General features: G+C 45.3%; 1 protein-coding gene across 1 annotated transcript in view; it reads right to left on the reverse strand.

Moving 5' to 3' along the window:
• Positions 1-27,307, reverse strand: part of oca2 (oculocutaneous albinism II) — a 105,288-nt gene that overhangs the window by 46,535 nt on the left and 31,446 nt on the right. Inside the window, exons 9-15 of the mRNA XM_042334433.1 lie at positions 21,643-21,714; positions 20,546-20,611; positions 18,688-18,744; positions 17,306-17,430; positions 13,887-14,025; positions 4,993-5,125; positions 1,554-1,701 (exon numbers count right to left, since the gene is read on the reverse strand). Of these exons, the coding sequence (XP_042190367.1) occupies positions 1,554-1,701; positions 4,993-5,125; positions 13,887-14,025; positions 17,306-17,430; positions 18,688-18,744; positions 20,546-20,611; positions 21,643-21,714 (740 nt within the window). The remainder of the gene's footprint in view (positions 1-1,553; positions 1,702-4,992; positions 5,126-13,886; positions 14,026-17,305; positions 17,431-18,687; positions 18,745-20,545; positions 20,612-21,642; positions 21,715-27,307) is intronic.

Consider the following 27,307-nt stretch of genomic DNA (forward strand, 5'->3'; position numbering starts at 1 on the left):
ACCGTTTTGCCCCTGGACAGCAAATACACTCTCCACCAAAGGAAAATATAATGTACGATGGTGTGTGCGTTTGGGCTCAAACCCGTGCTTGTCGGATGTCAAATGACCAACTAGTGACTACCCTATTTGGGGGAGGAGGTAAGCGGGATTTACTTTGTGCTGAACTGGCTCCAACATAACATGTTAGGCCACAGAATGTCAGAATTGTGGCGGACTTATTAGACCAGATCCTGAGCCAGGTGGGTCCGCAGTATTCCAGGGCACGGCTGATGGCAGCACAGCCCAGCCTGGCTCATCGGTGGGAATTGGAAGGGCAGTGGGGGCAGGGAATCCTCCCACTCAGTTCCTGTTAACCCTGCAAGCCAAAGCCCTAACGGGTAAGATGGTCCGAGCTGGACAAGCAGCGGGAAAGATTACCAGACAGTGATATCAATGGCAAACTGTGCGGTTTTAGCTGGTTAGACTCCAGCACTTACCCCCAACGTATACCCTGGGGTCCTCAAGCCTTTTCTCCTGCCAACCTTAATACTCTTCAGAATTAGGTAAGCTGGATGAATCCCTCCAGAGAGAGACTGCACAATCCATTCCAATAAATATCTCTGGGATTTCCATGTGTAGGTGGGATGCATGGAATTATCAGTTTGATATGGATATTCTTAAGCACGGTGATGGGTTTCCATATGTGTTACCCCAAAAAAACTGTGTGCATGTGTGTATGTGTGTTTATATGTCTGGATGCGTGTGTGTATGTGTGTCCGTACATTTGTATATGTACATACAGACAGTGGCAAGGCACCGTTTAACCTTCCTTGTATCTTGGGACAAGAAAATGCACAAACCTTCACAGATTCAATTAAAAAGAAAATCAGTGAACATGAAGTTCAAACTGTGGAGTGGCCCCAGACCCAGACACTGGGGATCTCAGTGGAATGCGAAAGAACCAGATAGGATACGGAGTAGCAAAGCATAAAGTCGGTAGTATTTAAATGCAAATTATGGTGTCGATAAATCATCTGAAATTTAATTTCAGGTCGGTGGGTTGAGTAGATTAAGAAGCGTCCCAACGGGAATAGCACGTGAACGTTGTTGACTGAGCCTTATACAGGCTTAGGCTTCCAGCTCGTTTCTAAAGCAAAGCTTAAACATTGAGCAGACGTGGCAGGATGGTGATCGGCACAATGGAGTCCTGTAGTGTATTGGTTAGAGCACTCTCCTTGCAAGTCAGAGAACCCAGGTTCGATTCCCGGGCAGGGCGAAACCTTGGGCAAGTTTCCTTACTCCACACATCTCTGTTTACCTGTTTAACAGTAAGTAGGAACCCGGTTGAAATCGATCGGTGGATCGCTTTCTGGGTGTAATAATCCCTTTTTTTAAAAATAATAATAATTTGGTCACTCAATCCACGGCTGCCAGTGGGGATTGGCTGCCGCATTTCACCCACAAAACATACAGTCAATTCGCTTTACAGTATATTCTTTGAAGCGCTTTGAGACGTCTCAACAACATTAGATGCTATGTCAAATGCAAGGATTATTATCATTGTAATAACGTACCTTTGGAACGTCCTGAGTTTTTTCCTGAGCACACTCTCCAGTGTGAGAACCTTTTGCATCAGGAGACATTTCACTGCAGTCTCCTCTCGGCTGGCGGGGTTAATGCGCTGGGCAGTCAATCGCCACACGTGAATCTCGTGCTTCAGTTCTGGGGAAAGAGATTGAGAGTCAGAGCAATAAGTAAAGACAAGGGGACTGAGCATAAAGTGGGGAAACGAGTGCTCAAAAGACAGAGCAGTGCTTTATTAGGCCGAGTGTTTAACTTGCAAAGCAGAAAGCTGTAAAATAGCTAAAAGTTGCAGTATGTGATTAACTAATAATAATTATAATTATAATAATAATAATAATCCTTGCATTTGATATAGCACCTTATCCAGGAACCAGAGGAAGAGGAAAGTCGTGTAGCAGCAGATGGGGTGGGGATATGCAACCCCAATGATTGCTGCTGATTGAATTGGCTGGCGTTTGGAGAGCAGCAAGAAAACAATCACCTTTTCCCCATTTGTTTTTCTGTCAGGATTTGGGAGCAACAAACAGCAAAACTTAGCCCGTCACCAACAGCTGGGCCCCATGTAAAAACTGACACCAGATTTAACCAATTCAGCCCCATATCTGTGACGCATACATAGTCGGTCCATATCTGTGTCTTCTTGTTCTACTGTTTTGATGCATCCTAGATATTGTTCTGGGTTTACTGTTTCAATCCTATTTAACATTTTAAAGACGTCTGGAAGGTCCCCTCTGAATCATTTTCTCTTAAGACTGAAGAGTCCTAGTTTCGCCCAGAACATCTAGTCAATTTACTTTTCAGTGTATTCTTTGAAGCGCTTTGGGACGTCTCGAAGGCATGACAAGGTGCTATAGGTACTCAAAAAGGTACTTGGATAGAGGAAAGATTTGCAAGGCTATGTGGCAAGAGCGGGAGGAGTGGGACTAGTTGGATAGCTCTTCCAAAGAAGCGGCACGAGCAAAATGGACCGAATGGCCTCCTTGTGTGCTGTAATAATAATAATCCTTGCAATTGATATAGTGCCTCATCACATCTTCAAGAAGTCTCAAATCTCAAATCATAATATTCTATGATTCTATATCAAATGGAAGGGTTATTATTATTATTATTATCTGCCTCTCCTTGGTCAAACGTGGACAGAAGTCTATCGTTCGGTTCTGTTGTATTGCCTGCCAGCCCCCTCTGATGATGACTGACCCCTGATGTCTCTGCAACGAGATCGGTTGAACCCTATTCTCACGTCGGCTTTCCATCAGAAATTGTATTAGAGTAAACCTCTCAGCTGTCGAGCTGCGTGATTCACAGGACACAAAGCCACATCCTAGCAACGCCTGACTGCTCCTGGGAACCTGCACTGAACGCACTGTGTGATAGAGGCTGCACTCAAACCCGTTAAAAAGACACTCGAAGAACAACAGCACCAACTTGCATTTATACCGTGCCTTCATGTAGGAAAGCATCTCAGAGCCCTGTCCCTGTGGTTGTGTGCCAGGCAAGGGAACAGAGTCAGAGGCAAGTGACCAAAGAACTGGTCCAAGAGATGGTTCTTCAGGTGGGATATAAAGATAGATAAAGAGGGGGAGGTAGAGGATTGAGGCAGGGAGCTCTGGAGGCTAGGAGCATAGTGATGAAGGCACGGCCATTGATGGTGGCACGGAGGAGATAGGGGAAGTATACCAGTTGTATTCACCTACAAAGCACACAGTAACCACGTTTCACAGTATATCCTGTGAAGCGCTTTGGGACGTTCTCCCATTTGAATAGCTTTCAGAGACCCTGCACACGCGCAATGGGGCTTCTGTGCTACATATTGTTGTGGTCTTAAGACAGATTGGTTATACATTAAAGCTAAGACGAGGTGGATTTCTGTGCTGATTTTCAGTGGATCAAAATGAGGTCAGTTTGACTGTGAGCTAAAAGGCACCATTGAAATCACGGTGAGGTCACTGTAACATGCGGCAAGTTACAAGATGCAGGACTGAAGATTACACACCGGTATAGCTGTCAGACTAAAACTGAGCTGAACAATCTCACATGTAGTGCTCCTAGCTCAGTGCTCCTAGTATTCAGAATAGTGCAATGTCCAGCAACAGCCATGAAGGGAACAACCAATTTTATTTGGTGAATTGTTGGCCAGGACACTGGGAGAATCTCCCTTCTGCGTTCAAATTGTGCCAGGAAACCTTTAACATCTGCAGACAATTTTATCGTCTCACACATCAGCCTCGACTACAGGAGCTCAAAGTCTTGAGGTGGGACTCAAACCCACAACCTTCTGATTCAGAAGCGAGAGAGCTACCAACTGAGCCAGGCTGGCATACAAAACTTGTAGGACAAAGAGCAATTTCAACCGGAATCTAATATCATCCACAAAATTAAATGATACACCCTGAGAGGGAAGAGGAAACTAATGGTATTTAAGAGATTCCCTGCGTTCACCCATCAACTCACCAAATTACTTTCTGTAAATACAATTTACCGAGATGCCTCTGGCTGATTAATAATAATAGCAACCGTTCGTGAAATAGCTATTGTTGCTTACATTGGAGATTTATTTTGAAAGTTGCCCCCGGAACCGCTAGCAATTATATAGGTCAATATTACTTTAATGCATGGCACCTTAACTTACTGAGGTGGAGCACAGCATTTTCATTTCATATGTACGTCCTTTCATATGCATACATGAAGGAGAAGGGAATAGGGGGTTGTAGGGGAGGAAGGGAAAAGGAGAGATGGGGGCCTCGTGTGAAATATAAATATATATGCTTCCAACCCATATTACTTGGAGTCCTGTAGCTCAGTGGTTAAAGCACTCGTCTCGCAGGCGAGAGACCTGGGTTTGATTCCCGAAAAAATAAACCAATAATAAATTGGTCACTTCAATCCACGCTTTGAGATGTCTCGATAACGTGATAAGGCGCTGTATCAAATGCAAGGATTATTATTATTATTATTACTCTATGTAATTCCTTGGAGGCAGCAACGATTCAGTCATATAATAATCCTTGTATTTGATATAGCGTCTTATCACGTCATTGAGACGTCTCAAAGCGCTTCACAGAATATACTGTAAAGTGAATTGATTGTATATTTTGTGGGCAAAACGCGGCAGCCAATTGCGGACAGCAGTGTCCCACAAACAGTCGTGGAAAATGTTTGATCACTCAATCAACAGCAACAACAAACAACAAATTACATTTGTATAGCGCCTTTCACGTCAGGAAGATATCCCAAAGCGCTGGACAGTCAGGGATCTGCACCCGAGCTGGCAGTTGGGATCAGGAGGGGTGGAGACGGGAATGGTAAGGGTGGGAGGGTGACAGAAAGCACGGATAATGACGTGATAAGACGCTATATCAAATGCAAGGATTATTATTATTATTAAAACTGTAACAGTACAAGGCATAAAAACAGTGTTGAATTACTCACCTACAATCTCGCTCGGCTCCTTGTTGTACAGCTTTTTGTTCCAATACAACAGTCTCAGGAAAGGGAAGGAAACCAGAAGGACCAAGGCAACTCCCACAAACATGTGGCCAGTGAACTGTGCAAAATCGAACCCCTTCAGTGACGAGAGAAAGAGAAGCATTAATCATAACAAACAGTAATAATCCTTGCATTTGATAGAGCACCTTTCACGTCGAGAGCGTGTCTCAAAATGCTACATGGGGTTTACTGTAAAGTGTAGTGTAGTGACAGTGTAGTGTAATCACAGAAAACGTAGGACCAATGGAACGAGCTATTCAACTCAACTAATCTGTGCTGGTATTTATACCCCCCGCCCCTACCGCCCTCCTACCCTTCTATTCCATTCTCCCACATGAATCATCAAGTTTCCTCTTCATTACATTGATGCTCCTCACTTCAATCCCAGCTCTGGCAGTGAGTTCTTAATGCCCTTATTATTAACAACAACTATTAATGGCTTTATCAGTTATAATAATTATTTAATTAACTCAGAGGCGAGAGTGCTACCAACTGAGTCAGGCTAACACCAGAGGCTACGTATAGACTTGAGAACAGTGTCTCAAAATTCAAGTCGATGCGTCATTTTGAAAAGTTCAAACTCAATTCAGTCCTAATTTGGAAGTCAAACCAAACAAACCCATTATGAAATACCGTAAAATCGCCTCCCGCGATCTGTAGCTTTTACTGTCACCGTAAGTGACGAGCTTCTCTGGGTGCAGTTTCTTTAGCTGCTGAAGCTGATTATCGACCCAAGAAACCGAGGAAACAAACTAGAACGTTCTCGCGTTTCCGAGACACAGCGTGAAGGCTCGAGAGTGCTGGCAGCCCATTGTACCTCCCTGATTGGCTTGGTGATGTTAAACGCCAGCGATGTCCCGCTGGAGGTTTATTGATTTATTTTTCAGCCTTTCAAACAGGGCTCAATCTTTGCTTTGCCGATTGCTTGCTCCACAGAGGCTCGAGGGGTACGTTCAGTGAGCAATGTTTCACTCTCAAGCTTTCGACACTGATTTCAGCAGCTTAGCATTCCACCTCTAACCAACTGTGATGATTCTCCTTCGGGGGAGGAGGTAAGCGGTGTCTACTCAAGGCTGTGTGTTTGGCAACCGAATGTCAGAATCGAGCCCTCCCTCCCTCCCTCTGTAGTGGATAATCATACTCCTCAGCCATGTAGGTCCACAGTATTCCAGGGCACTGCTGATGACAGCACAGCCCAGCCTGGCTCATTGGACATGGATTTGGAAGGGCAGACCAGTCACTGGGATAGGAAATCCTCCCACTCTCAACCCTGCAGGCCAAAGCCCTAATGGGTTCGTGATCATAGCTGGACAAGGAGCGGGAAAGCTTGCCAAACAGTGCTGTCAATGGCAAGCTATGAGGTTTTAGCTAGTTAAATTCCAGCAGTTACCTCAACGCACACTCTGGGTTCCCCAAGCCTTGGCACTTGCCAACCTGCAAATAGCACCCGAATTAGGTAAGTAGGATGCATCTTGTTTGACCCTCAACTATCCTTCCTACCCCACATTCATGCCATGACCCGCTCAGCTGTCCCCCATCATCCAGAACTCTGCAGCCCGTGTCCTCTCCCTCACCAGGCTCCGTGACCCTATCAACCCCATCCTCACCCAATTCCAGTGGATTCCCATCACACAGAGAATACAGTTCAAGATCCTGGTCTTCACCCTTAAAGCCCTTCATGGACTTGCTGCCCCCTACCTCAGCGACCTCCTAACCCCCTACCATCCTGCCCGCTCCCTCCGCTCAGTGAGCTCCGGCCTGATTCACGTACCCCGCCTCGCCCGCTCCACCGTGCTTTCAGTCACCCTCCTTCCCCACCCTGAACTCCATCTCCCCAATCCCGACCCCCAGCTCGGGTCCAAAACATGGATTGTCCAGCGCCTTGGGACGTCCTCCCGACATGAAAGGCCTTTTACAAATTTAATGTTGTTGTTGTCCCTCTGGGAAGAGAATGTGCATTCCATTCCGGACATAAGGAAATCTCTATGTGTAAGTGGGATACATATGTGGAACTCTCAGTCTGGTTTGGATACTCTTAAGCCTGGTGATGGATTCTGCACACGTCAGACAATCTAGTCCTAACATTAGACGTGCCATATTTTGGAAGAGACATTAAACCAAGGTCCCATCTATCCATTCAGGTGGATGTTAAAGATCCAGTGGCACTATCCCCCAACACTCTCCCCAATAAAATCAGTCATTTATGGCTGTTTGTAGGACATTGTGTGCAAACCGTCTGCGGTGTTTACCTACACTTTACAGTAAAATAAAGCACTGAAGCACTTTGAGAAGTCTCGACAATGTGATGATAATAATTCTTGTGTTTGCTCTAGCGCCTTATCACATCCTCTAGACGTCTCAAAGCACTTCACAGAACACACTGCAAAGCGAATCGACTGTATATTTTGTGGGTGAAACGCGACAGCCAATTGCCCCCAGCAGTGTCCCACAAACAGTCATGGTTTGACGAGGAACCCAGTTGTTAGCCAATTGGCGGATCGCTTTCCGGGGGTAATAGTCCCTTAAAAAAATAATAATGATACTTTGGTCACTCAATCCACGACTGTTTGTGGGACACTGATGTGGGCAGTTGGCTGCCGCTGTTTGCCCGTAAAACATGCAACAACAATAACTTGCACTTATTCAGCGTCCTCCACGCAGGGTAGCATCTCAGAGCGTTTAACGGTGGTGGAGCCTGACTCCGAGCCGGGGTGGGGGGGGCTTGGGTAGGGGGAAGTGGCCGTAAGCACGGTCGAAGTGAAAGGTTTTCAGGCGGGACTTGAAAAAGTGGAGATAGAGGGCAAGGCGGAGGGATTGAGGTCGGCGATCCGGAGTTTCAGGGCGCAGTAAATTCACTTTACAGTGTGTTCTGTGAAGCGGTTTGAGACGTCTCGAAGATGTGATAAGGCGCTGTGTCAAATGCAAGGATTATTATCATTATTATTATTCTCTTTGGCCTTCCGGCTCCCAGTAAACTCCCCGCACACCCACTCCCGCACAACAATACACACTGTGGCCAGAGAGTTCAACCTCACATCACTTCTCCGTTAATGTGCAGTATTGGCATTTCAATCATTCAACCCGAACCTCGGTGTCATCGATCAATGCGGCAGCTGTTACCAGCACAAAATAAATGTATTGAAAAGAGAATAAACCTCCTCGTCCGCCTCTCCTCCCCTCCCCCCCCCCCACCACCCCGCCTGCCAGCCAACAAAATGATTAGTGTTTTTTTTAAAGAAAGGAGCGCAGCGCATGAGTGATAACCAGGCAGTAAAAGAGAGGGGCTTCGAGCTGTTACTGGTATCCAAGCTTCAGGCTGGCTCAGTTGGTAGCACTCTCGTCTCAGAGTTAGAAGGCTATGGGTTCAAGCCCCACCTCAGGACATTGAGTTCGTACAACCCAGGCTGACACTCAAGTGCAGTGCTGGGGGAGTTTGCATTGTCAGAGGTGCCGTCCTTCGGATAATAATAACAATCCTTGCATTGGATCGCATCGTTGAGATATCTCGAAGCGTTTTACAGGATAACAACAGCAAAAACAAAATGACATTTATAGAGCGCCTTTCAATTCCAGGCAGAGGGCGAAACCTCGGGCAAGTTTCCTTACTCCACACAGAGCCTAATAATAATCCCTCCAAAACCAAAAACAATAATAAATTGGTCATTTTCAATCTACGACTGTTTGTGGGACATTGCTGTGCGCAATTGGCTGCCGCGTTCGCCCACAAATATACAGTCAATTCACTTTACAGTGTGTTCTGTGAAGCGCTTTGGGACGTCCTCCCGACATGAAAAGCGCTATATCAAATGCAAGGATTATTATTTTTAACAATCACTCAGATAAAATTGTTCATTTGTTTCATTGCTGTTCTGGAAATCACAAATTTACTGCCGGTTTCACCTACAAAATACACAGTTACTACACTTTACAGTAATATCCTATGAAACATCAGTGCTTTGTATCAAATGCAAGGATTATGTAACTAACAGGACACTCATCACCTGAAGCCTTCTGTAATACTGAATAGCTGACAGTGTCCCATCCTCCACCACTTTGATTTTCAATCCTCCATGTTGCATTCCATACCCATTAATTAATAATAATAATCCTTGCAATTGATATAGCACATTATCACATATCACAAGAAATTGACATGAGTAAATATGCCACAGAATACAATGGTTTGTGCTCACCCGACTCCACTGGCTTTCCATCACATAGAGGATACAGTTCAAGATCCTGGTCCTCACCTTCAAAGCCCTCCATGGTCTTGCTCCCCCCTACCTTTGCGACCTCCTAACCCTCTACCATCCTGCTCGCTCCCTCCGCTCACCGGGCTCTGGTCTGCTTCACATCCCCCGCCTCACCTGCCCCACCATTGGCAGGTTGGCCTTCCGCCACTCTGCCCCCACTCTCTGGAACTCCATCCCACAGTCTCTCCACCTCATCCCCTCCCTTGCCTCCTTCAAGACCCGTCTCAAGACCTTCCTCTTTTGACCATGCCTTCGATCACCCTCCTTCTCCCCTGCCCTCCACCCTCCCCAACTCCCAGCTCGGGTCTGAAACACAGTCTGTCCAGCGCCTTGGCAGATCCTCCTGATGTGAAAGACACTTTACAAATGTAATTTTGTTGTTGTTGTTGTTGCTGGGGCTCAGAGGGAGAGCTAATGCTGGTCTTTGATTGAAGAGCAAGATAGGGTTCAAAAGAAGGACCATAGAATCATGGAAAATTACAGCACAGAAGGAGGTCATTCGGCCCATTGTGCCTGTGCCAGTTCTTTGAAAGAGCTACCAACTAGTCCTACTCCCCCGCTCTTTCCCCATAGCCTTGCAATCTTTTTCTTTTCAAACATATATCTAATTCCCTTTTGAAACTTGTTATTGAATCAGTTTCCACCTTCCTTTCAAGCGATGCATTGCAGACCGTAACAACTTGCTGCGTAAAACAATTTCTCCTCATCTCCCCTCTGGTTCTTTTCCCAATTATCTTGAATCTGGGTCCTCTATCGATCCTCCCGCCAGAGGAAACAGTTTCTCCTTATTTACTCTATTAAAACTCCTCATAGTGTAGGAGAAGAATCAAAGTTCTGGATTGTTTTCTGCCTTCGGCTTTGGGACCAGAAGCTGAATGGGTGGAGTGGATGAGTGGACTAAGGAACGCATTGCAAATGCGTATAAACAGTGGGATTTGTGACAGGTTAAGGAATGCAGTCGAGAAATACCGTGCTTTTTCCAAAGTTTACCATCCAATGAAAGAATCGTTTTACAAACACAGACAGAGTAATCCAATCTTGTTTTTCAGAGTGAAATCAGGGAGCATTTTATCACTCACACAGGCTCGGAGGGCTGAATGGCCTATGTTCCTGGACAAAAAGAAAATCCTTCTTTGCAACGCTATCCTGTGTGAAAGGCGCTATCTAAATGCAAGTTGTTGTTGTTGTTGCACTTTAGAGCATTATGCAAATGTATTTTTGCCCCATGATTTGCGACTAAGTTCACTTAGAGAATATAGATTCATTACGCAGTAAGTCTTGGGGAGCGTTTTGAGACATCCTCCTGACATGAAAGGCTCTGTAGCAGCGCAATTACTCTAAATTCTTCAAACTAGGCTTTTGTGGTCTGTTGTTGATCTATTTTAAGCTCTCGAAGGTTTGAGCACGTCCTCTCTCTCTCCCTGGTCCTCATGTGGTGCTCAGCTCCGTGAGCTATTACAAACACAAGCAATAAAGCTGCTACACAAAATTTGCTACATAACATCTCACCCACGTCTATCTAAAAGTGGTCTCCATCAGTAAATCACCAGTAAGTCTCTTCCCTCATTCTGTGGACCATTAAATCTATGCTGCAGTGGAGACAGAGGGGGTTGGAGTTGGGGCGGGGAGGCTGGGGGGAGTCTGATAGAGAATGACAACAAAAATGTCCAGTCGAAATTTTTTTAAAAAAAATTAACAGTGATAAACAATAATATAAGAATCCTTACTTTGTTCTGGGCCTTTCACGTCGGGAGGACGTTTCAAAGCGCGTTTTAGACGATAAAGTGTAGCGACTGTGTGTTTTGAGGGCGAATGCGGCAGCCAATTTGCACTATCCCCACAAGCGGACATGGAGTGAGCGACCTGTTCTATCTGGATTGTTGGCCAGGACACCGGGAGGGATGAAACTTCCTTCTTTTTTCGACCGGCGCGATGGGACCTTTGAAGTCCACGTGCACACAGACGAGACCAGGGGGAGGGAGAGAGGAGAGGCTGTTTGTGTAGAATTCACAGCACGGTTCAATTTGCCATTGCTAATGACTGATCTCTTGTCATTCACTTGCAACCTCTTGCACATTCTATCAATGAGGGTATTCTAATGAATATTAACGCGTTCCAGAAGGTTAATCTGCCGTGATACAGGAATTAAACAGACATTAAGTTGGGTAATGTAGAATCGAGAACTAGTTAATTTTCTCCCACCCCACTGAAGGCAGAATCCATGAAAGGCTTTTAACTCTTCGCATTGCAAGCAGTCAATTCATTTACGGTTTATTCTGTGCAGTGCTTTGAGACGTCCCAAAGATGTGATAAGGCGCTATATCAAATGCAAGGATTATTATTACTACGATTTCAAGCAGCAAAGATCCCACTGTAATCTATCTCTGCAGGCTCCTGCAGCCCACCCTACTCTCTCCCCTTTCGTCCCCCCCATCCCACCCAACTACCTCCTCCACTTCACAACCTCAGAACTGCTGAACGTCCGTGCCTCCCCCAACCCGCCCTCCCTCCAAGGTTTCAGTGCCTAGTCCTCTTTGAAACATCCGCACTAAACTCTGTACCCCCATCACATCAGTTCTAGCCGGGCTCCACTGGCTTCCTATCGTAGAACAGATCGATTTCAAGATCCTCACACTCATCTTCAAATCCCTGGCACTTCCCTACCTCCCCGACCTGCTTCCCCCCCAACCCACAACCCGCAGCCTCCACTCGCCCGGCTCTGGCCTCCTACATGTTGCCGGTGTCCTCCAATTCCACCATCGGCGGCCATACTTCCAGCCACTACGTCCTGAAAGTCTATCCCTCTACCTTGCCCCCTCCTTCCCCATCTTCAGATCGCGCCTGATGAACTTCCTCTTCGATCGAGCCTACGGTCACCTCTCCCTTCCCGCCCCGGCTCAGTGCCGTGCTCCGCCACTGTCAAGCGCTCTGGGACGCTACCCAGCGTGAGGGGCGCTTTGTAAATGCAAGTTGTTGTTCCTGTTGCAAGTGGAAACATATTCCTCCAAATACAATAGGATGGCTACGGCACCATTTGTTTACTGTCATCTTTTTGTGGGAGAAGACGACAGCTGATTTATGCACAGGCAATGTCCCACACCTAGCCATAAAGGAACAACTAATGCTGATTTGAATGATTGTTGGCCAGGACACCGAGGGAAAGTCTCTTTTCAAACAGTACCCTGGGAGATAAGCACCTCACCATTAATGGTAAATAATACTAAGAATAATCCTTGCATTTGACATTGTGCTGTATCATTGCCACTGAAGCGTCTCAAAGTGTTTCATGGGATTTTATTGTGAAGTGGTGATTGTGCATTTTGTAGGAAACATTATTCCTTTGGCTTAATTGAGGTGCTTTAACCACGAAAGGGCAGAAGGGACTCCGGTTTAATGTCTCATCCGAAGGACGGCACCTTTGACAATGCAGTGCTCCCCTCGTCACCGCGTTGGAGTTGTGAGCTGAAAGACCTCACAACTTGGGCCTTGAAACCCACAACCTTCTGGCTCAGAAGTGAGAGTGCTCCTGACTGAGCCAGGCTGACATTGTAGATAAGGGCAGGAATCAGGAAGAAGATTGGGAAGGGTGTTTGAAGAGAAAGGGGATTTAGAAGGGTGTTCGAATGCAAGGTAAGAGGATTTTCAACAACATCAACAACAACTTGTGTTTATATATAGTGCCCCTCATGCAGGGTAGCGTCCCAGAGCGCTTTTAACAGTGGCAGAACACAATGCCGAGCTGGAGGGAGGTACAGTTGAAGAGGAAGGTCTTCAAGCATGACCTTGAAGATGGGGAAGGAGGGGCAAGGTAGAGGGATAGAGGAAGAGTGTCCCAGAGTTTCAGGGTGTGATGACTGAAAGCGCGGCCACTGATTGTGGAACGGAGGGCGCAAAGGGACAAGCAGGAGGCCGGAGCCAGGAAGGACAGAGAGATACAATCCTTGCACTTCCTTTAGGGTTAAAGCCATTTTCAAGGGTTCAAAATTAATGGAACAAAGAAGCTAAAGATTAATTTGCACCTCATGTCCTCGCTCCACACGCAGTGGCTTCACATTAACTCCGACTTGAAAAAGGAGCTGAATAATTCAAATTTACATCTTCGAAATGCAACGCAATTAGGAATGAATGATTTCTGGCTTAAGTAATCATCCTTCTTACATACAGGTGTCCTGTAGCGTATTGGTTAGAGCACTCGCCTCGAAAGCGAGAAGGCCTGAGTTTGATTCCTGGGGCAAACCTTATAGCAAGTTTCCTTACTCCACACGCCTATGTTCATCAGTAGTAAGTAGGAACCCAGCTCTTAATCGATTGTCGGATCATTTTCCAAGGGTAATAATCCCTTCAAAAATAAAGAAATGAATACATCAATAAATAATTTGGTCACTCAATCCACGACAGTTTTTGGGACACTGCCATGCACAATTAGCTGCTGTGTTTCGCCTACAAATATCCAGTCAATTCACTTTAGAGCATATGCTGTGAAGCACTTTGAGATATCCCGAAGACGTGATGAGGTGCTATATGAAATGCAAGGATTACTATTATTATTATATTATAATAAAGTAAGGGTAAAGGGCAAGTTACTTGGTTCCGCAGCTCCTGTTTGGAGACGATGATGACATTGGGGGGGTCTCCCACAGCTGTGGCCGCTCCCCCGATGTTGGTAAAGACCACCTCTGCTATCAGCACATGTCTGGGGTCCAGGTTGAGCACCTCACACAGCCTGTCGGAGAATCAGCGGGAAGCAATTAATGGGGGGAGATTAACGGGGTTAACTAACTGAGGAAACTAATGGGAAAGAGCAGAGGGAAATTAATGGAAGATAATGAACGGGAGATAATAAACAGGAGATAATTAACAGGGACAAATTAACAGGGAAATAAACGGGGGAGGAGAATGATGGGAGAAATTAATGAGGGGAATTAACGGGGGGTAGTAACGGGGGAATTAAAGGTGAAAATTAACTTGGAAATAACCCGGGGAAATAGCGGAGGAAATATTGAGTAAATTAATGGGATGAATTAATGGGGGATATTAATGGGACAATTAAGAGTGGAGTTAACAGGAGGAATTAACAGGGGGAATTAACGGGGGGGGAATAATGCAAGAAATAACAAGGAATAATGGGATTTACGGGGAAAGGAAGGAAATAGTAGGGAAATAACAGGGGAAATAACGGCATCAACAAATATATAGAAGTCTTAAATCTAGCTGGTAACTCGATAAAGTGCACAACAAAAAAAAAACTTGTAACGTTGGAGGACATCACACTCAGATTTCCCCAATGACCACAACAGTAACAACAAGAACAAAATTACATTTATATAGCGCCTTTCACATCGGGAGGACGTCCCAAGGCGCTGGACAATCCGTGTTTCGGGCCTGAGCTGGGTGTTGGGATCGGGGTAGGTGGAGGCAAGGGGGGAAGGAGGATGACCGAAGGCACAGTTGAAGAGGAGGGTCTTGAGATGGGTTCCAGAGGGTGGGGGCAGAGTGGCAGAAGGCCTGACCGCTAATGGTGGGGTGGGCAAGGCGGGGGACGTGATGCAGGCCGGAGCCCACTGAGCGGAGGGAGCGAGCAGCTCGGTGGGGAGTTAGGAGGTCGTAGAGGTAGAGGGGAGCAAGACCATGGAGGGCTTTGAAGGTGAGGACCAGGATCTTGAACTGTATCCTCTGTGTGATGAACAACAGGTCCTGTTTGCCTGTTCAGGTGGATGTTAAAATTCCCAGGTAAAATTGGCCAGTCACTTCATGGCTGTTCATATTGGCTGCTGGGTTGGCCCACATTTTACAGTATGTCCTGTGATGCTCTTTGACACGTCCTGTCAGCGGACAAAAGGCGCTGTATCAAATGCAAGGACTGTGATTAACAATTTGCACCTATACAGCACCTTCTACTTAGCACGAACCTCTCCTAGAGTTTCACAAAGACTGAGTGGGAGGAGGACAAAGAGGTGTTACTTTAAGGTGGGCTTTTCAAAGCGGGGGGCAAAGTGGGGGGATTTGGAGCAGAGAGCTCCAGAGGGCAGAAGGGGTGAAAACAATCAACAATTTGGGTTTGGGTTTTAAATGTATCTTAAATAGTTTTACGCTGCCGTTAATCCCTGCACTAATCTGCTAGAATAGCTGGTTTCACTATTAATCTCTTCCAAAAAAAGATTATTTTAAATACTAATGTGATCTCTCAATCCATGAATGGTTCTGGGACAATTGGCTGTCGGGTTTTGACCACAAAAGACACAGTTACTTTATAGTATATGACAATCTTCGCAAACACTCCAGGACACTACCCCATGTGAAGGGCGCTGTATACATGCAAGTTGTGTTGCTGTATTTTCTGTGAAGCGCTTTGAGACGTCTCAAAGATGTGATGAGACTGTATATCAAATGCAAGGATTATTATTATTATTATTATTATCAACATTATTATTGAACTGCCATCCCTCCCAGCTGATGACTGAGGTCTGGGCTGTGCTGACAGTGAGCAGTGGTGCTCACTATGGCAACTGGGAAGGAACTACCATGAGATCACAAAGATTTTGCTAAAAAAAACTCCTTAATATAAAAAATAACATTAACCAACACTCCGTACCGTTAGATATAATGGCTTTCAAGCTAGAATTTCCCTGTAAAGTGTAGTGACTGTGTATTTTATAGATAAATGCGGCAGCCAATGCGTACAATTTGCGTACATCAATGGGGTCACACAAACAGAAGCGTACCCTTACCCAGCTCCCTTCACACAGGATAGTGTCTCCGAGTGCTATATTGTGGTGGGGTCAGACACTGAGCAAGGGAGAAGGGAGAAGGGGAGGTGATCCTAGTTGTCTTCGAAGAGGTAGGTCTTCAGGTGGGATTTAAAGATAGATATAATAATAATCCTTGCATTTGATAGAGCGCCTTATCACGTCTTCTAGTCGTCCCAAAGTGCTTAGATAAAGAGACGGCGAGGGGGAGGGATAGAGGCAGGGAGGCCCAGAGGTTAGGAGCTTGGTGCTGAAGCAAATGAGTGATTTTATTTGGGGGACTGTTGACCAGATCACCGGGAGAAATTCCCTTTTCCTTTCAAACAGTGCACTGGGATTTTTAACGTCCACCTAAACAAGCAGACAGGACCTTGGTTTGACACCTCATCTGAAGAACAGCACATACACACGCACATACACTCACACACACACACTCGCATGTACACACATGCAAAAACATACACACTAGCATACACACTCGGGCACGATTGCACAAACCCATGTTTTAGCTTTTATTAAGAACACACAAATCTGCATCATACATTCCATTTGGGAAAAGCATCTCCCATTAAACTTGGGTTCAGTGGGAAACAACTCCTGTGCCGACCAGCAATTTGTTGCCTTATTTCACTGTCAGAAACCTACATATATCACCTCTATCAGAGCACATCCACTGCATCAATGCGACAATCTCACACATGACACTGCCCACCCAACACCCCCCTCGTTAAGAGATGGGTCAGACTCTGCCAAGTTCAGTCCTTGTCAGTCCATATGTTCCCTCATCTTGCCTGTGAGTTTGCTCTTCACACTCCCCAAAGCACCTGCACAACCACAAGTGTCAGCCCGGCTCAGTCTGTAGCAATCTCGTCTCTGAGTCACAAGGTTGCGGGTTGAAGCCCACACGTCAGGACTTGGAACTCGCATAGTCTACGCTGTGCTGTGGGTGCGCTGCATTGTCGGAGGTGCCACCCGCCAGACGAGACAAAGATCCCAGCCACTACTCGAAAGGAGAGAAGCCCCCAGGCGTCCTGGTCAACAGTCCCCCAAATATAACTGATCATTGACTTCATGGCTGTTTGTGGGACATTGCTGTGTGTAAAGTGGGCTGCCATGTTCACCAAACAAAATAATCCACATAGTCACTTCAATGTAAATCTGTAAAGAGCTTTGAGACTCCCGACGTGAAAAGCGTTGTGCCAAACACAAGGATTATTATTATTATCAATATAATTAATGCTATTATTAGAATAGTACCTGATGGTCACAGGAGTGAAGAGTAGCATGGTGGTGACATTGTCCAGAAAGGCTGAAAGAATGGCGGCGATGAGACACAAAATGATGATCATGGACCAGATTCTCCCCCTCGAGAGCTGGTAAGCCTGTGAAGGACATACGGTGATTAGAGTCACATAAAGCGATAGAAACTGGATTTTTCAGCCCAACTACCCCACACAAGGCCCCGCCCCTCCTGCTCCCCTTGTATACGCACGATGACATAGGGAGGATGCTCTTTAACTAGATTTTTTTGCTCAAAACGTTAAAACATGCAGAGTACACAGCACAGAAAGAGGTCGATTTTATCTATATCTGTCCCATGAAAGAGCCACCCATTTCATCCGCTCTTTCCCCATCGCCCAAAATTCCAGGTTGGTAGGGTTTCAGGAGGTCACAGATGTTGGGTAGAGGAAGACCGTGGAAGGCTCCCCCCTTGCAAAAACAGCTTTGTTTTCTGTGCAAATGGGCAGAGGAAAAACTCTAGGCTCATAATTCCCCTTTCAAACAGACCCAAAGCTGTTCCTTACCTCAATGTTTTTTTCATTTCTCTCAATGGCAATTTACATAAAATTCACTGAAAGATTTTGTAATTCTCTCTCTCTCTCTTCCCTCACCCCCACCAAACTCAGCCTGGCCCGGGATTCAAACCAGCAAACTTCTGGTCCATAAGACCCAGCTCTATCTACTACACCATCAGGGCTGCTCTCCATTGGCATTTTTAATTATAATTCAAATGATAAAATTCTCCGTTGGATAACACCTCAATGTTAATAACAGCATAATTAACTACAAATATGTTTTAGCCAGAGACCCGGGTAGGTTACGTGCACATTTCACTCTGAACTTTGCAGTAATTCATTTAAGGTAACTACTTGTATAATGAGCACAGAATAAACTTATATAATAACAATAATCCTTGCATTTGATATGGCACCTTATTAAGTCATTGAGACGTCTCAAAGGGTCACTTTACAGAATATACTGTAAAGTGAATTGACTATATTTTGTGGGCGAAACCCGGCATTCAATTCCGTACAGCAGTGTCCCACAAACAGTCATGGATTGATTGACCAAATAATTTTTTTTTCTTTTTCAAGGGATTATTGCCCCTGAAAGCTATTCACCAATTGACTAACAACAGGGTTACTGTTAGGTAGACAGAGGAGTGTGGAGTAAGGAAACTTGCCTAAGGTTTCGCTCTGCCCAGGAATCGAACCCAGGTCCTCTCGCATGCGAGGCGAGTGCTCTAACCAATACGCTATAATGTCAATGTCATGTCTCAAATTACTTATATATCCTAATCCCATTTCCCCGCTCTTCACCAGAAACCTCCAGGGGAATTGCACAGCTCAGCCACTCACCTTAACAGCGCAGTAATCGAAAAATCCCGTGTCTGAAAATATTGCTACCAAAATCATCTGAAAAAAGACACCAAATAGCAGAATGAGAAAAAGGAGATTATTTGAACACGTTGATTTGTTACTCAGTCCCTCGATTTCTTATATGCTCTATAGTAGAGCACTGGAACCGAGCAAAGACAGGAATAGTAGGAACCACTGAGTTCCCAGATCGGTCCCAAAATAATATAATATCCCAAAATAATAATACAACAACTTGCATTTATATAGCACCTTTCATTCAGAATAGTGTCTCAGAGTGATTAACACTGGTATAGTTGGAATTGGAGTAAATTGAAGTTGAGGTACAGATCAGCCATGATCTAACAGAATGCCAGAACAGGCTCGAGGGGCTGAATGTCCGACTCCTCTTCCGATGTTTCTATGTTCCTATGTAGTTTGACACTGAGCCAGGGAGAGAGGGGAGGTGACCGTACGCACGGTCGAAGAGGAAAGTCTTGCAATCTGAGGACGGGCAAAGAGGGGGCAAGATGGAAGGACTCACGTAGGGAGTTCTAAATCCCCAGAATAAATCGGAACAAATCTACTGAAACACTACTTCATTGAGAGCAGTAAACTTATGGGCCAGGCTCCCTCGGAAGCAGAAAATGTAATTTGCTTGAAGAACAAAGTAGATAGATTTCTGCTAAAAAATAATATCTCGGGATACAATGTAAAATCTCGGTAAACCCTGCCTGTCCAAGTGGACGTTAAAGATCCTGTGGCACCATTTGAAAAGAGAAGGGAGTTTCTCCTGTGTCCTGGCTGACAATCCCTCAAATAAAATTGGTCACGGGACGCCACGAATGCGAGGTGCTGTTGCTATTGAGGTGTAGTATTGCATTTCATTTTGGATACCCCATTTAGGAAGTCTATACTGGCCTCGGATCGTACAGGAAGGAACACATCTATGAAAAAAGGTCGGGTAATTCAAGGAATGCTACAGAATAAATTGAGGTGTTTAAAAGGGAGCTAGATTGATACTTGGGAAATAAATCCATTAAGGGATATGAGGCAAAGGCGGGAAATGAGATTAAAAAGATTAAAAGCTTGTCTTGTTTCCGGGCTTCTATAGCAAGAAGCAGAAAAGTGGTCTGAAAAAATAGGTTGACCCACTCTCCGTAAATGGAAATTAATGCACAGTTGGTATTTCTGACTGCATTTGCTAAAGAGTCACTCCAATTGTTTTTCTGGAGCTGAACCAGATTAATAACAAAAAAAATCCAATTTAGAGTTTTATCTCTCTCGTGCTTCAATTCCAGGATAAGTGGTGCGCTCTGAGAATCATCTCCCTCCAGTTCAAATCATCTCTGCAATCGCACGCCATGAGTCTCAGTCGCTAAACTCCATGAGCCTACCATCTCAATCCTCATCCACTCCATTGGCACCAACAGATCGAGTTCAAGATCCTCGTCCTATCTATTAAATCCCTCCACCCTACCCTTGTGATCTCCTCAATCCCTGTAATTTCTCTTCCAATAACAACGCTGTTTGAAAGAGATATGCCAAAATATACATATATATGTCTGTGCACGTATATTAACCCAGGCCTGTTGTGCGTCTCACGCCTGCTCCCCATCGCCACTACATTCCTCTTGAACTCCCTCCCTCTACCCCTCTATCTTGCCCCCTCTCTATCTGTCATACCTCTTCGACTGTCGTACCTACGGTCACTTCCCCCTCCCCTCTCCACCCCTTTCTCCCGTGCTTGGCGTCCAGCACCGCTGCTGAGAAGTTACCCGACATGAAGGGTGCTACGTTAGTGCAAGTTGTTGTTGCTGTACTTGTGAACAAAAACTCCCAGCCGAGGAATTACAATTACCATTCCAAACAATAGCGCCAGCGTTTCATAGTCAATCCACTCCACCACTGTCACCAGACTTGGCCGCTACAGTCAAAAGGACAAGGAAATTAACAATTAATCCTCTGGGATGTGAGTTAGCAATTCCCAAACCCTCCCCACACCCCCAACACCCACTCGCAACCTACTAAATGAACTCCACTTTAGTTGGATTTTCCCATTCTTTAATTTTCTTTAAAGATTTTACATTACAAAAGAACCCCCAAAAAAGGGAGTAAGCTTCAGTCTACTAATACCGATTCCTGCTGGTAGGGATGAATTATTCATGCAGTGTTACATAATGAGTGAATTAATCTTCTTTATATATATATATATAAAAAAAGAATTGCTGGAAGCTTGTCAGAATATTCAGAGACACAGGCCTTTTCCTCACCTTCAAATCCCTCCACGGCCTTGCCCCACCCACCCTCTGCCACCTCCTCAAACCAAACTTGCCATCCCTCTGCTCAGCAGGCACCAGCTTGCTTCATGTCCCCCACACCACCCGGTCTGCCATTAGCGTGCTCGCCTCGCAAGCGAGAGGACCTGGGTTCGATCCCCGGGCAGGGCGAAACCTTAGGTAATCTTCCACTGTTTACCTGGCAGTAAGTAGGAGCCCGGTTGTTAGTCGATTGGCAGATCGTTTTTCCTGGGGTAATAATCCCTCCGAAAAAAAATAATGATAATTTGGTCACTCGATCCACCAATGTTTGTGGGATGCCGCCGTGCGCAATTGGCTGCGAGTTTCACCCACAAAATACACGATCAATCCACTTTACAATATATTTTGAGACGTGACATCAAACTGCAAGTGTATTAGCGCCCTTCACATCGGGAGGAAGTCTCAAAGCGCTTCACAGGAATCACTGTAAAGTGTACTGGACTGTGTTTTTCCAGGCAATTTTCAGACAGCAACATCCCTCCCTCAAGATTGTGGCTAGTGTCTAATTCCGAGCACCAGATTTTTCACAAAACCTTCACTAGAATTTAGCTGAAGTGAAACAGAGCTGAGCATCTGATTCTGCGGCAACACACAGTATTTTGCGGTGAGGGGGGTGGTTGTGGGGAGCGACACTTACTTCACCAATAACAGCAAGAGCAGCTAAAGCTGCCAGGGAACCTAACATAGCAGCCAGGGATCGATGGACAATCTGAAATCAGAGCACACAAGAGAGAGGAAAAAATAAAAATACGTTATTAGGTCCCCAATGTGGCAAATAATAATAATAGTAATAATCTTTGCATTTGATATTCTGCTTTTCACGTCAGGAGTTGACGTCTTAAAGCGCTTCACGTGATTTCAAACATACACAGTATATCAAATGCAAGGATTATTATTATTATGATGATTATTATTAATCACGGTTTGAGACACGCTCCCGACACGAAAGGCGCTGTACCAAATACAAGGATCAGTATTCCTACTAATTTACTGTAAGGTGTTGTGACTGTATTAGTGGAGTCCTGTAGCTCAGTGGTTAGAGCACTCGCTTTGCAAGTGAGAGACCTGAGTTCAATTCCAGGCAGAGGGCGAAACCTTGGGCAAGTTTCCTTACTCCACACAGAGCCTAATAATAATCCCTCCAAAACCCAAAACAATAATAAATTGGTCATTTTCAATCTACGACTGTTTGTGGGACATTGCTGTGCGCAATTGGCTGCCGCGTTCGCCCACAAATATACAGTCAATTCACTTTACAGTATATTCTGTGAAGCGCTTTGGGACGTCCTCCCGACGTGAAAAGCGCTATATCAAATGCAAGGATTATTATTATTATTATTATTATTATTATGTTTAAAAGCACAATCATTACATTTGATGTTAATTCCGGTGAAGTGCTTTGAGCTGTACAAAATTTGGTACTCTGGATTGTTATTGTAATAGCTTTCGCCCTGCCAGTGCCTGCCAGTCAGCGCTTACACAATTAACCTTGGAGAAGTCACGATCCTCAACAGATTAAAATGAATGTTCAGGCAGCAGCATTCCATCAATGAGGGAATATACTATTACTTTCAACTTAATAACCACTGGCTGCCCCTTTCCCTTCCCTCCTCCCTCTTTGCAATGGAAAAGTATGTTAGCTGTCGCAATAATAGTTGAAAAAAGATGAAAATAATAGTAATATTCCTTGCATTTGATATAGCGCCTTATCACGTCGGTGACAAATCTCAAAATATTTTACAGGATATATTGACTGTATTTCGTGGGCGGAACACGACAGTCAATTACTCACAGCGCTGTGCCACAAACAGTCGTGGATTGAGTGACTTTGTTTTGGGAAGGATTATTACCCCCGGAAAGTGATCTGCCAATCAACTAACAACCGGGTTCCTACTTACTGCTGGTAAGCAGGTGTGCTAAGTACGGAAACTTGCCCAAGGTTTTGCCCTGCCCGGGACTCGAACCTGGGTCCTCTCTCTTACAAGAAAATAATATCACAATAATAATCTTTGCATTTGATACAGCGCCTCTGACATTAAGACAGTGTCCTGTCCTGTAGCTCAGTGGTTAGAGCATTCACCTCGCAAGCGAGAGGCCTGGGTTTGATTCCCGGCAGGGCAATAATATTGCCCTGCCGTAATATTCTATGATTCTACGATTCATAACCATTTCTTAATTCCCACCGCTTTCAATTAACACATCACGCACCAAAATGTGCAACCCTAAATTGCATGAAAACCCAGTTGATCCCAGGCTTTTCTTGGTAATTCTGTTGTTGTGATTGCCATCAGGACATGTCCAGGTGTCAGCCTGGCTCAGTTTATGGCACTTACGTCTCCGAATCAGAAGTTTGTGGGATCACGTCTCATGTTGGGACCTTGAACTCATATAGTCCCGGCTGATACTCCAACACAGTTCTAGGGAGACTTGCATTATTGGAGGTGCCATCTTCGGATGGGTTATTAAACCAAAGTCTCGACTGCCTGTTCAAGTGGACGTTAAAGGTTCCATGGTACTATTCGAAAAGAGAAGGGGTTTCTCTCAGAGTCCTGGTCAACAACCACCCCTTCCTCCTCCAATAAAATCAGTGACTCCCTTCATGGTTGTGTGCAGGTTTGCCCACAAATACAGTCACTGCACTTTCATTAATAATAATCTTTGCATTTGGTATAGCCTCTTATCACGTTGTTGAGACAACAACAACAACTTGGATTTGGATTTATATAATGCCCTCCACGTCGGACGGCATCTCAGAGCACTTCACAGGATATACTGTCAAGTGGATTGACTATATCTTTTGGGGGGGAGCGTGGGGTTGAAACAAATGTGAAAGGTTCAGGCTCGTTTAAAAGGCTGAAAAATAAATCAATAAACCTCCAGCAGAATATCACTTGTGTTCAACATCACCAAGCCAATCAGGGAGGTACCAGCACTCTCGAGCCTTCACGCTGCGTCTCGGAAACCCGAGAACATTTTAGTTTGCTTCCTCGGTTTCTTAGGACAATAATCAGCTTCAGCGGCTAAAGAAAACTGCACACAAAGAAGAAAACTTGTCACCTGCTGTGACAACAAAACCTCCAGATCACGGGGAGCGGGGTATTTTGCGGTGTTCCTAAAGGCAATTCCTAATTAAGCAACGTGAGCTGCATCGTGAAATGAGGTAGAACACATGAAAGCAGGTCATTCTGCCCAATTAGTCTGTGAGTGAGTTTATGCTCCAGAAAAATCTCCATCACCCCTAGACACTCCTAATACGCCTCTTCCACACCCCTCCTCTACCTGGAGTCCTGTAGCTGTATGTAAGGAAACTTGTCCAACGTTTCGTCCTGACCAGCAATCGAACCCAGGTCTCTCTCGCTTGCCAGGTGAGTGCTCAAACCACTAATAAACTGAAAACTAGAAAAAGTATTGCTGGTATTTGCCCTGAATTGCTGTTTTCAACCCTGAACCTGTGTCTGTCTCCTTGGACTGAAGCCTTCTTCCTCTCAACCTCAACGTCTCTTCCTCTTGCTTTCTTGCAAATCGAAAGTGAAAGCATTAATTGCCTTTGAATATCTGGACTAGTTGGTGGGTCTAACTCGCCTACACAGCTGACATAAAGACAACTTTTTAAACTTTCAAAAAAAAGGAAGTTTCAAAGAAAGTCTACCGATGGTCCAATGGAAACCTTCAGCATAGTGGAGTGGAGTCCTGTAGTTTAGGGGTTAGAGCACTCGCCTCGCAAGCGTGAGGACCCAGGTTCGATTCCCGGGCAGGGGGTGAAACGTTGAGCAAGTTTCCTTACTCCACACGCCTCTGTTTACCTCGCAGTAAGTAGGAACCCGGCTGTTAGTTGATTGGCAGATCGCTTTCCAGGAGGTAATAATCCCTCCAAACAAAGAAATAATTGGTCACTCAATCCACGGCTGTTTGTGTGACGCTACTGAGCGCAATTGGCTGCCGCGTTTCGCCCACAAAATAAACAGTCAATCCACTTCACAGTATATCCTGTGAAGCGCTTTGAGACATCTGAACAAAGTGATAAAGTGCTGTATCAAAAAATGCAAGGGTTAATATAATTAAACTCCCAATACTTAGATCTTTTAGAACAGATTTTACAACAAATGACATTTGTGTAGCGCCTTTCGCGTCAGGAAAGTGTGTGAGAGCCACTGAAATCTTAGCGCCCATGTGATATGGGGCTGTCAACTGCCAATCACAAACACCAGGTCAAATACAATTTATTTTGATCAACTGGGTGTCTGACACATGCAGTAACCTACCAGCTGAACCAGAGATTTCTGCGGCCAATCCCCTTGATAAAATTGTTCATTCTCTTCATGGCAGTTTGTGGGACAATGCTTTCCATAAATGACTACCATGTCCACAAAAACATAGTCACTACCCTTTAAAGTAATTCCTTTGAAGTTCCAGAGGGTGAGGGCAGAAAGGCTGAAGGTCCGACCGCCAATGGTGGAGCGGGCAGGGCAGTGGTGGGACTTGGAGCAGGCCAGTGCCCACCAAGCGGAGGAAGTGGACAGGTTGGTAAAGGTTTAGTAGATCGCAGAGGTAGAGAGGAGTAAGGCAGTGGAGGGCTTTAAAAGTCAGGATGAGGATTTTAAACTCGATCCGCTGGAGGATGGGGAGCCGGTGGAGCCGGGCAAGAGTGGGAGTGATGGGGTCACGGATCTAGTTATGGGAGGGGACACGAGCTGCAGAGTTCTGAATAATCTGCAGTTTGTGGAGGGAAGAGTTGGGAAGCCCAGCGAGCAGAGAGTTGGCGTAGTCAAGTCTGGATATGATTAATGATTAAATGACTAAGGGTCCCAGCAGCCTGAGGAGAGAGAGGCAGTGGGCAAAGCGGGCAATGTTGCAGAGATGGGAGGTGGCATAACGGGTCATGGCACAGAAGTGCAGTTTGAAGGACAGTTGAGCGTCGAACAAGACGCCAAGGTTCCATACCGGCTCTGTGAGGTGGAGTGCGTATCCGTGAACAGTGATGCTGTCAGCGCCTGAGGTGAGGAGGCGCTGACGGGAGCCAAGCAGGAGGGACTCAGTCTTGTCGACGTTCAAGTGGAGAAAATTTGCTCTCATCCAGGAAGAACATTGACCGGGCAGCCCTTCCTTCCAATAGATGACAGCAGCCAATCCAGACAGCTAACACTGTCCTCTAGTGGCCACCCTTCCAACTACTTGGTTTATCATTTCTTCCACAACGGTAGGGCAACGACATGGGAGTAGGTTAGAATGATAAATAATCCTAGCATTTGATACAATCGATTTGCGCACAGAAATATCCCATTAATAACCATGAAATGAATGACCAATTTTATCTGGGACACCAGGAGAAACTCCCTTCTCTTTTCAAATAGTGCCACAGGATCTTTAACACCCACCTGAACAGCCAGATGGGATCTTGATATATTTATTTTATCTAAAAGACTCCAACCTGGACATTGCATCCCACAAACCTTCGCGTTAAGAACGCCTTAACATTTAATATTGTGCAGATTCGTAGAAAATGCTTGAATCCAGACCAGTCTTAATTTAAAAGTTGTGTTTTTTTTCTTCTAAAGAGCTTGAGAAAACCTGCTTCCAAATTAACAACAATAACAAATTACATTCGTACCGCGCCTTTCATGTCTAGAGGACGTCCCAAGGCGCTGGACAGTCAAGGATTTGCACCAGAGCTGAGGGTTGGGATCAGGAGGGGTGGAGGGTTGGAGGTAGGAGGGTGACCGAAGGCCCAGTTAAAGAGGAGGCAAGGGAGGGGGCAAATTAAGACCGAAGTTAGGAAATTTCTAAAATTCTGCAGGATTTGAAATACTAAGATAGTGGTTTCCAGTCTCAGACCCTACAATAGTCGGTGCCTCATGTTTATCAGTAAGCACACGACCTTACAATCTGAAAACAATTAAGACTCCAGCACCAGCTCAATGGAGACATAAACAGGTGAGCATAACCCATAGACATCAATCACAAACAAGCTATGCAACCTTGATGGTATTGATCTCAAACTCAGTATCATTTCCTGTGGCTTAACTTCTATCCCTTGCAGGATATCTATGATCCACACACACCTCAGTTTGCCTAGTGGGAACCCGCTTGTTAGTCGATTGGCGGATCGCTTTCCGGGAGTAATAGTCCCTTCAAAATAATAATAATTTGGTCATTCAATCCACAACTGTTTGTGGGACACTGCTGTGCACAAATGCCGGGTTTCGCCCTTAAAATAAACAGTCGCTACACTTTACAGTATATTCTTTGAAGCACTTTGAGGCGTCTCAATGACGTGATCATAGAATCATAGAATCATAGAATGT

Source organism: Callorhinchus milii, unplaced genomic scaffold (genome assembly GCF_018977255.1).
Source record: "Callorhinchus milii isolate IMCB2004 unplaced genomic scaffold, IMCB_Cmil_1.0 Scaffold4, whole genome shotgun sequence".
Taxonomy (NCBI): Eukaryota; Metazoa; Chordata; class Chondrichthyes; order Chimaeriformes; family Callorhinchidae; genus Callorhinchus; species Callorhinchus milii.